Source organism: Pundamilia nyererei, unplaced genomic scaffold, assembly GCF_000239375.1.
Source record: "Pundamilia nyererei isolate P.nyererei 1_Seehausen unplaced genomic scaffold, PunNye1.0 scaffold00117, whole genome shotgun sequence".
NCBI lineage: Eukaryota > Metazoa > Chordata > Actinopteri > Cichliformes > Cichlidae > Pundamilia > Pundamilia nyererei.
Window position 1 is genome coordinate 1,233,492 of NW_005187518.1, and position 14,382 is coordinate 1,247,873.

The 14,382-nt window shown below is 41.5% G+C and overlaps 1 protein-coding gene across 5 annotated transcripts in view; it reads right to left on the bottom strand.

Moving 5' to 3' along the window:
- Window positions 1-14,382, bottom strand: part of schip1 (schwannomin interacting protein 1) — a 221,414-nt gene that overhangs the window by 5,991 nt on the left and 201,041 nt on the right. For 4 of the 5 annotated variants that reach the window (XM_005742163.1, XM_005742165.2, XM_005742164.2 and 1 more), the window contains 3 exons: window positions 5,119-5,237; window positions 3,670-3,787; window positions 2,852-3,049 (listed from right to left, as the gene is read on the bottom strand). In XM_005742163.1, the coding sequence (XP_005742220.1) occupies window positions 2,852-3,049; window positions 3,670-3,787; window positions 5,119-5,237 (435 nt within the window). Of the gene's footprint in view, window positions 1-2,851; window positions 3,050-3,669; window positions 3,788-5,118; window positions 5,238-11,912; window positions 12,318-14,382 lie in introns of those variants that run through there. The other variant, XM_005742166.1, reaches the window with a different exon arrangement.

Here is a 14,382-nt window from a genome sequence, read left to right on the forward strand (position 1 = left end):
TCAGAAACTTCATCACTTACTTTTAGCGTATCATTTCTGTTGTTTATCCAGTAGTATTTTCAGTTGGTAATGAAGTATTAGCATCTGGTATTAGCTATAAACGCAGTAGCTTTAGCCCATATTTGAAATCTTTATGGATTATCTTTAATTTTTTATTCAACCTGTTACCTGTAGGTATATATTAAAACTCTTCGTATATATTTTAACTGTTTGTTAGTAATGTAGCTTTAGCTTTATTAGCTTTAACTAATATTTCACCTGTTTATCTTTAGTTTATCCACACAGAGCTAAAGAAGGATAATGATTTAGCAATTAACTATTTCACCTGTTTATCCTTAGAGTTTTAGTGCTACTTTAATTATCTTGACCCAGTCTTGCTTTGGAAAAGCTAGTTTTCTTCAAGAAGTGTTGACTTTAAGGTTTTATAAACAGACGGTGTATAAAACATTAAAAGTCTACACCTGACTCGGGGTTACTGAAAGCTGTGTATAACAATAAGTTTCACATATCAGGGCATAGTACAAACTAGGCCTTCACGGGATTATTGCAGCACCTTGAGTCATTTCTTTTTCAGCCTTTCTGTTGTACACCTGCTTTATGCCAAGCTTTAGCTGTTGGAGAAATGATCTATTTAGATCTACAATACTTTGGGAAACACAGGAGTTCACGGTCGACTTAACAGTATGAGGTGTTTGTGCTGATTGTGTTGATTTGCAGTGTTTGGACTTTCCCAAATGTAGTGCTGTGGCCAAATATCTGTCCAAGGGACACTGTTCCACAAGTCTTGTGGTTCGTTCAGTTGTAATTTTGCAAACATAATCCACGCTGTCGTGGTCTTTTTTGTTTGTTTGTTTATGATTGATGGGGCTTTTTCCGTATAATTGCAGAGTCTTTACCTTACAAAATAAAACGCCTTGAGGCGACTGCTGTTGTGATTTGGAGCTATATAAATGAAACTGAACTGAAAAAGTGCATTTCCCCTTTTTCTTTTTAAAGACAGAAGAGCCTTGCTGCCCAAAACCCTTACAAATAAGCCGTACTTGTTCAGTGTTTTTCCTGATTTTGTTGTGATGAACTTTAACATTTATTATGCTAACTGACTGAGTTTGAGCTGTGGCTTTGGGGGTTTTACAGTTTCTCAGCATTGCACAGTCTGACCTTGGGGTGAATTTCCTGGGACATCCACTCTTGAGACGACTGACTACTGCCTTCAGTATTTTCCACTTGTGAATAATCTTTCTTAGAATGATGCATGGTCATTCCTTACGTCTTTCCTCCTTGGCATTTCTCTAACCTACACCTGAAACTTCACAGATTTGTTCACACGTGCTGTTGACGTTAATCACATGCACCTTGCTGCTGCTTACACTTTTAATTCCTATGGAAGCATTAAGGGTGTTCTTACGTTTTCACACACACTGCTTTGACATGTTGGCTCAGTTTTATATTAAATACATAGTGTAACATGTCATGGTTTGTTCACCTGAGGTATTTACCTAAATTTTAGAACGGCTAAGGACCAGATTATTTTTAATATGTAAAACCTTAGAATTTAAACAGGGTGTAGTTTATTCTGACTTCCTCTGCCTCAGCTCACTAAGATACGCATTACACTAATTTGTAATGATATCTTAAAGGACGTCTTCTTTAAACAAATTATAATTTTACACTTTTCAAATTAGTTGAGGCCTGCAGATGAACCACTTGTGGTAAAAGCGCTCTTAGCTGGGAATCACCGTTCACCACTTTACATTTGTAATGAACGCAGTTTAACAGATCTCTGGTGTTGCGGAGAAGGCGGGCAGCTGTAGCCTTAAAACATTTTAAAATTCACTGCGGGTCGTGTCCGCGTGTGACGGTGATGTCTTCTGACTGCTGAGCACTGCTACATCCCTGAACACCAAAGTCGATGCTTTCTGGCATATGAATTATAGATGGACCCGGGCGAGTTGCCCTTCTCGTTTCTGAATAAGTAAAAAAGTTCTGACTTCAAGTGCGCGTGGAAACAAAGTGTGCATCTGTGACACCGTGGATGTGTGAGTGTCCCTTGGCGTGCGTGCTCCGGAGGAGGCAGCGGGGCAGACATAAATGAATGAAATAATGATGAGCAGGGCTGTCATCACCTTCCTCTCTTTAAGAAGAGGAGAGGAAACAGAGGAGGGGTGGGTGGGCTTTGACTGGTATTTGTTTCCATTACATCCCAGCGTAAGCCGTGTCAGAAAAGTGCCACTGAGAGAGAGCATGTAGAGGGCTACAAGACGCGTCTTCCGCTGATTATCAGCAAACAGTAAAAGTGTCAGTCCTCAGGGACATCACCTAAACTGCTCATTTTTCACTTTCTCTAGGCTTTCACTCTTGAATAAAAAAAATTATTTATGGCCTAGACATACTCTAAACCTTCTCTGAGCAAAAGTAGAAAAGCTTCTCAGTAACTAAGGTTGTTCACATGAGCTTCACGAGCATCTTTCAGCTGCTACTTTAAGGGTCACTCCAGCATGTATAGTGTCTTAAAGAAGTCACCCGCTTGAGTGAGTCAGAAGTCAGCTGTTAGATCCATACACTGTTAAAAGTGGTCTTTTTAGTCCTGTAATAATAATATTTATGATGTTTTAGCCACTTTGGACCCCAGAAGAGAAAATGTAAATTACACTGACAACATCATCACCCTGTTTTTTAAAAAACTAATTAATTTTAATCAAGAAAGTTTAAGTCTAATAATAATTGTGTAGAGCTTAATCACCACTCCGTCATGCCATGACTTGTGAAAGGTCAAAGATTGTATGAGTAATACACAAAAAGGAAATAAATGAATAAACAGCTAAACAGACAGCCTCGGATTTCTGGAACTGACCAGGTCAGCCACTGGTGACTTTTTGCGGTTCTGTTTTTCAACCTCCACCTGCATCTTGGCCATGGGCTTGGCCATAGCCAGGGCCAGTTTAGCCTCTGCTTGCAGCTTCTTCTGTCGACTCAAGAAGTCCATGTCCTCCAGAGACTCCGAGTCGTCCTCTGTGGTGTCCCTGTCCGAGTAGGAAGAACTCTGTTTGGACTGCAGGGAGGAGGAAGGTAGGGAGTAGGTAAAATGGGAATTGGATAATTGAAGGAGAGAGGAGACACAATTGGAAGTTAGAGGGAAAATAACGTATGGATCACACAAGAAAGAGGAAGTAATAAGGAGTTAACGCTCATGACTTCTTGGCATTTTGGTATGCAGATTTTAACACTGATGAGAGTGTCATTATGCACATGGGTGCGACACAAGGCTCAAATTTGATCTTTCTCCCTCTCATTTTGTTAAGTATGTCTCAGTGTGATAACAGGTTATTGCAGCCAGTCATCCGTGGTCTCAGCGAGCACCTACCAAATTGCTTTTCCTTGGAACTGTGAACTGGTGAACAGCGCAGAAAACACGAGCACAGAAATTCATAAAGGTGCTAAACTGCCAGTTATCTCTCTGATTCATATTGAACACACTATCCCTCCCACTAATCTGCTTTCATTCTTATTATTTCTTGATTTTCCGTTGATACAATCAAATCTTTACACTTTGCTACTTTCACATCATCATTACATCGCATAGTGATATCAGGATTTAAGTCCTTTTTTTCTTCTCCATTTTTGAATTTTGCCACGGGCTTCAGTGGTGGGCGTGTGGGCATCTGTGCATACCATAGGGGACAGAGGTGTGTCCAGGCTAGTCTCCGTCTTGCTGTCGTCTGCATCGCTGTCCTTATCGCTGCCACTATCGTTGACAAAACAGATTTGTAGGTTCATCCCACTCTGCAGCCTGAAAGAGAGGCGCGAAAACACAGAGAAAAACAATATTAGCACAAAGCGGGCGTTAAGTTGGTTCACTTGTTAGTTGATTCTGCAGTGACTGACGCAGACTTGGAGCAACACCAAAATGAACACTGATGCACTGCTGCTCTTACAAAGAGTGCTGCGAGTGTAAGAGAGCAAACACAAACCTTGATGTGCTAAAACACAGAAATACGGGAATAAGAAAGAAGATCCCAATAGAAACAAGTGCCCTTCATGAGCAGAGAAAAGTGCCAGCTGAAGATGAAATTAAAGAGAGCTCTTGTTTTTAATCATCTCCCCTTTGCATCGATCCAGGTGGCCTCAGATAGGTCTGCTGCAATCTGCCTGGACCAGAGGGGGTGTATTTGTGCCATGGAAGAACAGAATGTCGCAAGGTGTAGCTCCATCCCACTGTGGATCAATAATCTGCTTAATTCAATAGAGTAATTACAAACAGAGGTGATTGATTACATAGCATAGATCCAATCAGTCCCAATAAAAATAGGACCTGAGTGGCTGGTTGGTTTTTTGAGTGAGAGAAGGAGAATCAAAACACTCTCTGAATTGCACAGACCACTAAAGTGACTTTTTGACAACCAGGAGACGATACACTGAAGTTCAGCAATAAACAGTGTAGGGCCTGGCTGATATATGTATATATATATATATATAGTGCTTGGCAATATAAATCTGGCTCAGACATATTAGCATTGGTTAATATATCAGCTGACAATTAGCACTGAGTAGAAAGAGATGGAAATGCCTGAGACAGTGTCATAAGATGTAAACAGTCTTTTGGTACTCCAATATGAAAAATTCATAAATGTACTAAGCTCCTCATTTCAGGGTTTTCTCGAGAACATCGTGTTAATGTCAAACTGATGAGTGCATCTTATTTTGCACAATACTGCCCTTTGACGATTAACCACAAATAATGAGAAATCCACTTGATTCGAATCACGGGGATACGATGAGCACTGCAGTTCCAGTAAGGTACAAGTAGGAGGTTGTGTGTGTATGTGTGTGTGTTTCTGTGCATACACACGTTGGTATTTTCTTGGGAAGTGAAAAACCACAAGGTCTGACTATATGACATTACCCCACTCAGCTGCCAATGACAGTAAAGAGAACTTGATAGATATACATTTTGATTCAGCGCACTTTCACATTTAGAGAATTATGTGACCGCATAACACCCTCCACACACACACTTCAAAATAAAACAACAAAACAAACGAACGAACAACAAACCGCACGCAATCAAACACCTTCCAAGTGTTAGTCACATGCTTATACGAGAGATGTCAGCTGTGTTACCTTGAGGACAAACTGGGTTTGCCACTCTTGCTACAGCTGGTGTAGATGCCCGGCCCATCATCGAAGAAACTGCCCAGGGCCAACTTCTGCCTGATAGACTCCCGCTCATTCTTCTGGGCCTGCAACAGTAAAATAACAGGATTTGGTTACTTTTTGTGATCTTTTTGATGACTGATATTGCAGTTTCGAAATTAGGCCAAGTGTCTTCCCCTTTAGTAAGCTTCATCCCGCAGGACATGCACAGATAGAAAGCAGTGCCACCCTGATCACTTTCTGACTGTACAAACCAAAGATGCAAGCATATCTATAGCAGCATCTGTCTTAGCCAACTTTGATACAAAGCATGGTGTAGGCTGATTTACTAAAAAACAACAACCTGGTTTTGAAATATTAGAGCTTCAGAAATTGACAGTACCAGGATTCACCAGGAGGTGGTACTGTTGATTCAGAGAACAACACTTGATATCTCAGACAACGTGCAAGAGTTTATATAGAATAAACCCCTGAGAAATTACTCTAATGCACATTTCATGCATAATTAAAGGTGCAAGAAATTCCAAACAACACAGTTTCAGAGTTTCTCTTGTCTCGCCTCTTCAAGTAGCTCAGGACAGCTTCAGCACGGGTGGTGCTCATACAAAATCGCACCAGCTACCCATCTCGCCTCTGCTGATAACAGGTGAACACAGCAGGCAGAGATGCACGCTACTAGTGACCCACTTAAACTGTGGCGTCACATTTTTGAAGGACAAGCTCTGCAGAATTTTTTGCAGGTTGTTTGATAAACAGTTGCCCCAAACACTGCAGTGCCTAAACGTCCTTCTCTCAAATGGGAGTCTGGGGACCTGAAGGGAGGGAAAGGTTTACAAAACAAAGCTTTACATGATTTGAGGTTAAATCAACTATTTGGTTTGTGCACAGCAAAGCTATCCATAATGATGACATATTAACGTCTTATGGGAACCAGGGTACTGTGCTAAGATATATATCATGCAACTGCTACATTCCTGCTCTGTCTGTAGTCTCTCTCTTTCCCATATTTCTGGCCTGTATTTCTGTCTTAGAAAAGGCAAATTGGCAAAAGGGAGAGCGTAAGATTGAGGTGAGAATGTGCTAAGCAGGAAAGAGATACCTGTGGTGTTTGCCTGACTGATAGTCACTATTCCTGTCTTTGCGAGTTTGTCCATTACTTTATCTCCTTCCTATTTTCATGCAAACCATCTTAAAACTTTTCACCTTGCTCATCTGTCTTGTTGTTTCCATTTACATGCTTTCTTCTTCATCTTCATCCTCAGGCCCGTCCTAACCCTTCCATCAAACCATCTCTCTGCGTTCACTGTTCGTTACGCTACTCCAAATCGCACATCACACCTTCACCGCTCTCCCACTCATTTTCTCAACTCCTTCTCTCCCACCTTTCCTCTCTCACTGCCTATCTCTCTTGACAATTGCGTGCAGGCGTTGGTGAGAGTGCCTTCACTGAGGACAAATTAACATATTAACATAATCCCACTCCACACAAGAGGCCGCAAGACACTCCTTGTGCAGTGAGCACACACACACACATAAACACGCACTGGCATGTTGAGGAGCGGACCAGGCACTGCTCTGTTTGAGACACTCCCTGGAGAACACACTTGAAAGTTTCAATTCACCGCTTCAAAGGTGCAACAGCAGCCTGTGTGGCACAGTGCAGGTCAAACACGTATACTACACATCACTCATACTGACTGCAACAAAGCTGTCACTCATGTTACTCCACTGAACAGTAGCTCCAAGCAAAGGTAAGAATCAAAAGCAGCAGGCTCACTGAGCATCGGTAACTGCATGCTCCGCTCATGTGGTGAGAGCTAAGAAAAGACTAAAATGAGGGATGGGTGGGAAGGAATTCTTCACGAAGGCTCAGGGGATATTTTGGATGTTATTAATGTCACCTTAACAACAGGTAAAGACATGCTGAAGACCTTATGTAGGTGGAAATAAAGATGCAGATCTATTTAACAGCTTTGTGTTTATCCAGTTTTTAGTAATGTTTTACTATTCAGCTCAGCAGCACAGATTTACATTTAATGTCCAGTCATCAGAGTTCAGAGTTTTTTTAAATACATTAGTGATGCAGAAGACAAAGCATATGCTGCAATAATGTGCAACAGGGATGCCCAAGGACACGCTGGTTACTGATGATATTCAAGAGCAATAATTAACAGCACTGCTTATGAGTTTTACTGTTATACTCTTAAGCTGGTTCGACTCTATATAATGCAAACAATGAATACAGGAAAGCCAGGGCTGTTTTTAATCTGAATATTTTCTCAGTCAGCCGAGAAATCCTTCAATTCATTCAAGGTTACATCTTCACATTCGTGTTGTCTGTCTGACTAACACTGCAGAACACAAAGATATCCACTTGGTAATTATATGGTATAAAACAAGGAGGAAAGAAGCAGACCAGCGGGTTTAAGAAAACAGCCTATTAATGCAAGATAATTCTTAATTTTATTAGGGGGGTTATATTGGCTGGGTCTGATTATTGGGGGGGTCATAACCGCCCTAACCCCCCTGGAAATTACGCCCCTGGCAGGTATAGTCGTGATGCACTGTCAAAACTGATATGAAGACACACAAAACAACATTACGTTCCATAAAGAAGTGGGAAAATCTCTGGGAGTCAAACTGTAACACTGATCTGCAGTTGGATTAAAGCCGGATTAATGTTGTTGTGTTTGTGTCCGTAAGCATAGCTCTTTGGCTACACAGAGGAAAGGATTATTACAATCCAACCAACCAGAGGCTATGGAGACGCACATGCGTGTTGCTGGTGGTGATAATGTGAGGTGTGTGGATCTGACACTGCGTGGTCACTGGCTAACGACTTGTGACTGATAAGTTCTTAACTGGTGAACTTACCCTGACAAATTCTCATTTCTTCGGCGAGCACCATAACGCACTACATATTGGTTTCACATTTGTTTGCCCACATTACTGGCTGTTATATTGTTGACATCGCCCCCTGGTGACAGTAGACGACTACATCACGCAGATGTGGCTCTGCAAAGCTCTGCACCTGACACCTGCCTGACAAAACAACTTCCTCTCATTGAATAGGCGTCATCAGTTATACTGCTTGTTTGCGTTGTGCGCTTGTGTGTGCGTGCAGGTGGTAAAACAGTCATCATGAGAGATCCATAAACCTTTTAGAAAGGTGTTGAATATGCAACTAACAAGAGGAAGTGTGAAATGGGCAGATGTTTTTTTGTGCATGTTTTTCTCTCTTTAAATGTTAATATTTCATATTAGTTTCAGTTTCTCCCTTGACTGAAAATCAGTTTAATTACATACTTTTCAAACGCAGGAAGCTATCACATCCTGTCACAGTTTCCATATTCACTTCCACCTCTTACAGGTGTGACTTTTGAATGACAAGCAAACCTTGCAAGTCACAGGCTCCAGGCACACAAACCCTTTCCATTAGGTTTGCTATTCAAACATTCTTCCGTGCGCTTTACTCTGTAATTTTTCTGCTAAATATCCTCCCAAAGAAAGAAGAAAAACTAAAAATCCACAAAGCGCAAATGAGCATTTCCACTTGATGATGACATGGAAAATTGCTGGATCCATTACATTAACATTTTAATGCACGAAACGAGTAAGAGACACCGAATGAGAGATCATCCTAACTACCTCCATCAGTTCCTGGCCTAAACACTAGAGCCATCACTTTCCAAATTAGATTGGGACCAACACAATTGGACTAATTTCTGTTTTTCCTCAAAATCACCAAGCAATTTCCTCTGCTGAAAAAACCCTCATTGACAAAGGCATTTCCTCCTCTCCACTCTGCAGTACAACCATTCATCCGCAGGCCTAGAGGGTGATTTAGGCCTGGCAGTGGACGACAGGGTGCTTGTTTTGAGCCTTCAAATCTTCCCTGAAAATCTATATTAGAGAAGGGAGATGAATTTAATTATCCGCACCAGCAAAGAGCATCCTCCTTCTGCCTCCCACAAAATTGTTGGCTCTCGTGGCCAGAATTTTTTCAGTGGTTAAGATCTGAGACGTGTTTACATGTAAATGCGGATGTGCATGAATCAGTACAGCTGTGCTTGACTTTTCTCTGATTTCAGTCTCTGAAAGCCATCTTTTACTGTAACTTAAAATATGTGGTAGATAGTGTTTCTTTAAAACGTATAAACCCCTTCACTCCTTTGCGAAGGCTAAGGAATGTGATCAGTGCTGCATACTTTATCTTTTTTTTCATCAAGATTAACCCAAAAAACTAAAGGCTGAGTGTCTGGAGACTTGGTGGACAGGTGGAGCAAGGGAAGTGCATATTAAAGTTTGGAACAGATGGGGATCACTTTTGTTGAATTTGAGACATATGGTATTGGCCTTGGCTGAGGAGTGCTCTACAAGGTTTCTTCATCTCTTTTCACACAATTCCTTACAAAGTGGTCTCTCTTTTTCTGCACAATGGAGTCTTTTCAGTGACCCGGACCTTACTCCCTGACTGAGAACAAGAACCCACTGTTATCACACATGCACTTGCACAAAAATGCCGTTCTTCTGAGCACAGACTTCAGGTCTTCATGTATATTATTAGTAAATGCACGACAGTGGAGCACACCTGGGCATGACTGAGTGCTTGTTTTCAGCGAAGGTGCTGTGTCGATGTGCGTGTGCGTTGCTGCGTTATGAAATTTCTGTGTGATGGTGTGAATCCAAACAGGGATGACTTCACTCACATATATTTTCCAGGACTAACAGTGGGATGCTGCTGAACCCTCAGCTTTACAAACAGAAACAAGGCCAAAAAGTCTTCTGTATGAGCCAGTTGTTATGACTGTGCTACATACTTTCACATTTCACACAGATGTTCTTGCAGGCTTAGAGTAAAACTGGATCAACTTGACTATATTTAAAATTTAAAATGTAACATCGAGGGGAAAATGCTCATTTCTATTTTTGCTTTCTTGCTTGTCTGCACTGTCTGTACCACTGTAATGTACAATTACAGTTCGAAAACAGTGAGTGCATGTCCAGCAGCTGGTAATCCATTATACAGCATAGCTACTTAGAAGCATATCTAAAGCAAAATAGCACATGAGATTTTGTAACCCCTAAATAAATCAAAGTGAACAAAGTGTCAAATCTTCGTGGTCTTCTTGGCATACAGTTATACAATGACTTTCTGAGGATGGCACCTGCTTTATGAGGACAGCTTTACACCCTGTAGGCTAAACTGACTGACTACTGGAAGAGCCTTCCCATCTACACGGCAGTGATATTCACATCTCAGCAGCAGAGGAAGCGCACAGATTTCTTTAAATGTCTCTAAAGAGGTGTGTGCTTGTGTGTGTAAGACTGTCTTCAATTCTCATGCTATCTGAGACCCGTCTGTCCAGGCAGTGGAACATTCCATACAGATAAGAGACCTGACCTTTGACCCCCCGTATAGTTCAGCTGCAGGTCAGTGCAAGGCTGCTCCTGTCACTCAGATTGGAAGGGAACAACTCAACAAGTGGCATTGGGCTACACATGAATGTTCATGTGGGGTAAAAGAGGTGGGGGAGGGTTTTGGTGGGAGAAAGGAAAAAAGAAGGGGGGGGGAGAGACTGACAAAGGGAGGCAGAAGAGATAAGGAGCATGAAGTGGGTTTGGACAGGACAATGGGTCCACCATGTGACACTAGAGCATTCTTTCAAGCAGAAGGGCCGAGTATTTGTAGAGCAAAGTGCAGCAGAGTAACAGAATAAAATCCTGGTTACTCATACTGTTTTGTCATAACAGTGGCCCGAATACGTAAGTGCTCAAAAGCCCAAACTACATCAGCCTCGGTCTTTGAGCTGCATTCACAGCTGTGCACAACACGCAAAAGTGGATTAAATGGAAAGTTCAGCCATTTGGATTTTTTTTTTATTACTTTTCTTGCTGAAAATCAAATCAGAAGCTGAAACTCACTATCACGTCTCTGCTCAGTATGAAGGTGAGTTAGTTCACCGAGGAGACTGGGAACTAACAAAAACTATTAGCCCATTAGCTCTCTCTCTAGAGCAAATCCTTGAACTAGTGATTCAGACTTACACAGTGCAGTGTTGCGTTGGACTATTTCTGAGCCAGTTGCAGTAAGAGACATTATTATATTAATAAAGACATCAAAGCACTCAAAGGATCCCTGAACTGAAATCTGTGGGAAAATTCCACCAAAGATCGAGGTGGACGTTTAACTTTCAGGGCACATGAGCTTTTAAAAACTTTATTTTGGGCCTAAATCAGGAAAACGTTTGAAGCATTTTTATCAGATTTTAAGCAGATTCTGTAGTTTTTTTCTCCCCATGACCATTAAAGTTAAATTAAGACCTCCAAATAACTTCCCAAATAAGTGCCTTTAAAGGTCTAGAATAACTTGGTGGAGTCACTTTATGAAGGCTTTTACTCACAGTGAGGTTAATGGGCCATCATGAAACGCACAATTTAGTGTATTCATTGGATTGGATTAAACAAATAAAACATTTCATACTGATTATAAAAAAATTACAGATGGCTGCATTAGGAACTGAGTTAACTCCGAACTCTGTAGTAGCGCTTTTACACTTTGCATTAAGTTTGAACTTCTATTTTTGTCACAAAACAGAACAAAAGTATGTTCAGTGGTTTAAGTTGGCAGACACGAAGTAGAAGAAACCTCCAACATAACCACGGGGATGGATATTACCTAAAATAATCCACCTGCTGACTTCACACACTTTCAAATCATGCAATTAATGATCAAAATTTGATTCCATACTTTCTTTTACCTCTTTATAATCATCACTGAGGTAGAGACTGGAGGCTTGCCTGATGACATCATCCACCCCTCCACATACATCCGTTTTATCCAGTGCCTCCCTCATCCTTCTCTCCTTCTCCGTTTTCCTGTCTTTTCCCTTCTACGTCCCAGTCAGTAGGTTGTAGTCCACACTGACTCCTGAGCTTTAGTCCAGTCAAAATGCATCATGATCCCAGTCAACTGACCCCTATCTACTCCTCTACTGGTGTCTTCTCCTCGTCTTACCCTAACATGTTGTGACGCTGTTTCTCCTTCCCTGCACTTTCTGAATACTCTGCACGCTCTGTCTATAGGTTCATTCCGCCTCTCCCACAGGACTGAAAAAGCATAGTTGTCAGAGGTAAAGCCCCTTTAGACCCTCCCTACCTTCCACCCTCTGGCCAGGGCAGCCTCTCACAGCTCAGGACAGGAAAGAGAGAGAGAGAGCGAGGAGAGAAACTCAGACGGGTGTTTGTTTCATCTTCATGCCCTGACATGAGGACAGCAGCTGCTCACCACCAGTTTGAAAAGAGACACCTCAGCGATGGGACAGGGATATCCGCAGTATGTGTGTGTAGGGGACTGTGCTCGCCCATGTGTGTTTTCGATGGTTTTTGTTGTGTCTAAAAGCCCTCCTGGACGTCATCTCTCGCTCTTTATATTTCTTCCCAGTCTGTCCCACATAGGATTTCTGCGTATGATAAAACTTTGCAAATCAGACTATACACTGAAGGTGAATGAATGTTTAAGAGTGAGCATATGTAACAGAGAAGGTGGTGTACTCCCTTCCTGCTAAGGTAAAAATAGTGCCTGGTCCAGACTCCAAAGCCAGCAAACCCCACAGCCCCGGCCAGCTAAATAAACCCTGACAGAGCACAATAGACCATTAGTCTGGCACACAAGCACACACACAGTCACTCATTCACTCATACACACAAAGATTGCTTGTGCCTTGTATCGGTGACTTACAATTTCAATCTGAGCTCTCCATGGTGTGTAATGATCTCATCTTTGTGAGACGTTATTGACCCGTGACTCATATATTTGTCATAGCCGCCCAGACAGAAAATTATATCCAGATATGGCAGCAGCTTCACACTGCAGGGAACATGACTTCACACAAACACACACAGTCACACACACACCGTCAGCTGGTTACACAGAAAAATGGCCGGTACGACAAGAACTGAGAATGACAAATCTGGTACTCACTTATATTTTTACTTCATAATGACGAAATGCCAGCACATCTCTGACAGATTACAACTGATGTTATTGTTTTTACTCCTTCCTGTTAAAATTTTCAGGCACAATGCATTCAATACACAGTTGTATTTTAGAGGTTTGTTTTATTTTATTTAATGGAAAACAAGATACATCAAACTTTGTATTTCCAAAGGTGGAAATCTGAAATATCCCAGAAGTGAAAGGTATTTTACACATGCAATGTTACCTTGTAACATGTGTGCTGCTTCTCGTATACTCTATAAGGCCTTCCCAGGCCACGAGGATCATTTCCAGTAGTTAGTGTACTAGATGAGAAATAAGATAACTTGGATAAATTTCCAGCCTGATTGAAGGTGGAGGGTGTTAGCTAGCTAGAGGGTGTATCAAACAGCATTAGTGACCATGCAGGATCCAGTGCCATCCTTAGTTACCTTCAGAATCTGTATGAAATGAGGGTCATCTCAAGGGCACAATTGCCCAGGACCCTCAGCAGGTTGGGGGGAAGATCATAATGACCATTTGCTCCATCTGACATTGTAATTTGAACCTTTTTCCTCACAATTCAAGGTAACTTTTTGTTTTGTTTACTGTATTTCATGTTTTGTGTGTACTGGATTATACGTACTCTAATCTTTCAAACATTCTTTGTAATTCATGTGGGAAAACAGCTTAAGATATTCACGACATATTTGCAGCAGTATTTTAAAATCATTATTACGTATTAGGAACAACAACTGAAACTATGGTACCCTTAAAAGCTTTGTATAATTAGACAAGCTAACCCTGATCTCAAACAGAGTAGACATGAAAGTTAAATAGAGGATTTTTAATTTTTGAAGCATTAAACCACCGCCTACAGGTGGCTTCAGATGATGTATCACGCTAAACAGTGAGGGATCTAAATGAAAGACAAGGATATCAGATAAGAAATAAAATACCCAGCCAAGGACAAAGGGGTACACGAGGATTGTGAGGAGAAGACGAGAGGGAAGAGAATGCCAAGTGGTACTGATGAACATGAGTCACATTCATCTGTTTCTCTGCTCAGAGTGAGAGAGCGCGCAGATGAGAAAAATATCAAGTCAAAAATATCAAAGAGGAAGACAGTTGGGGAATAATGCAATTGGATGATAACATCAAAGAGCTTTTGAACACACACACACACACACACACACACACACACACACACACACACACACACACACACACACACACACACACACACACACACA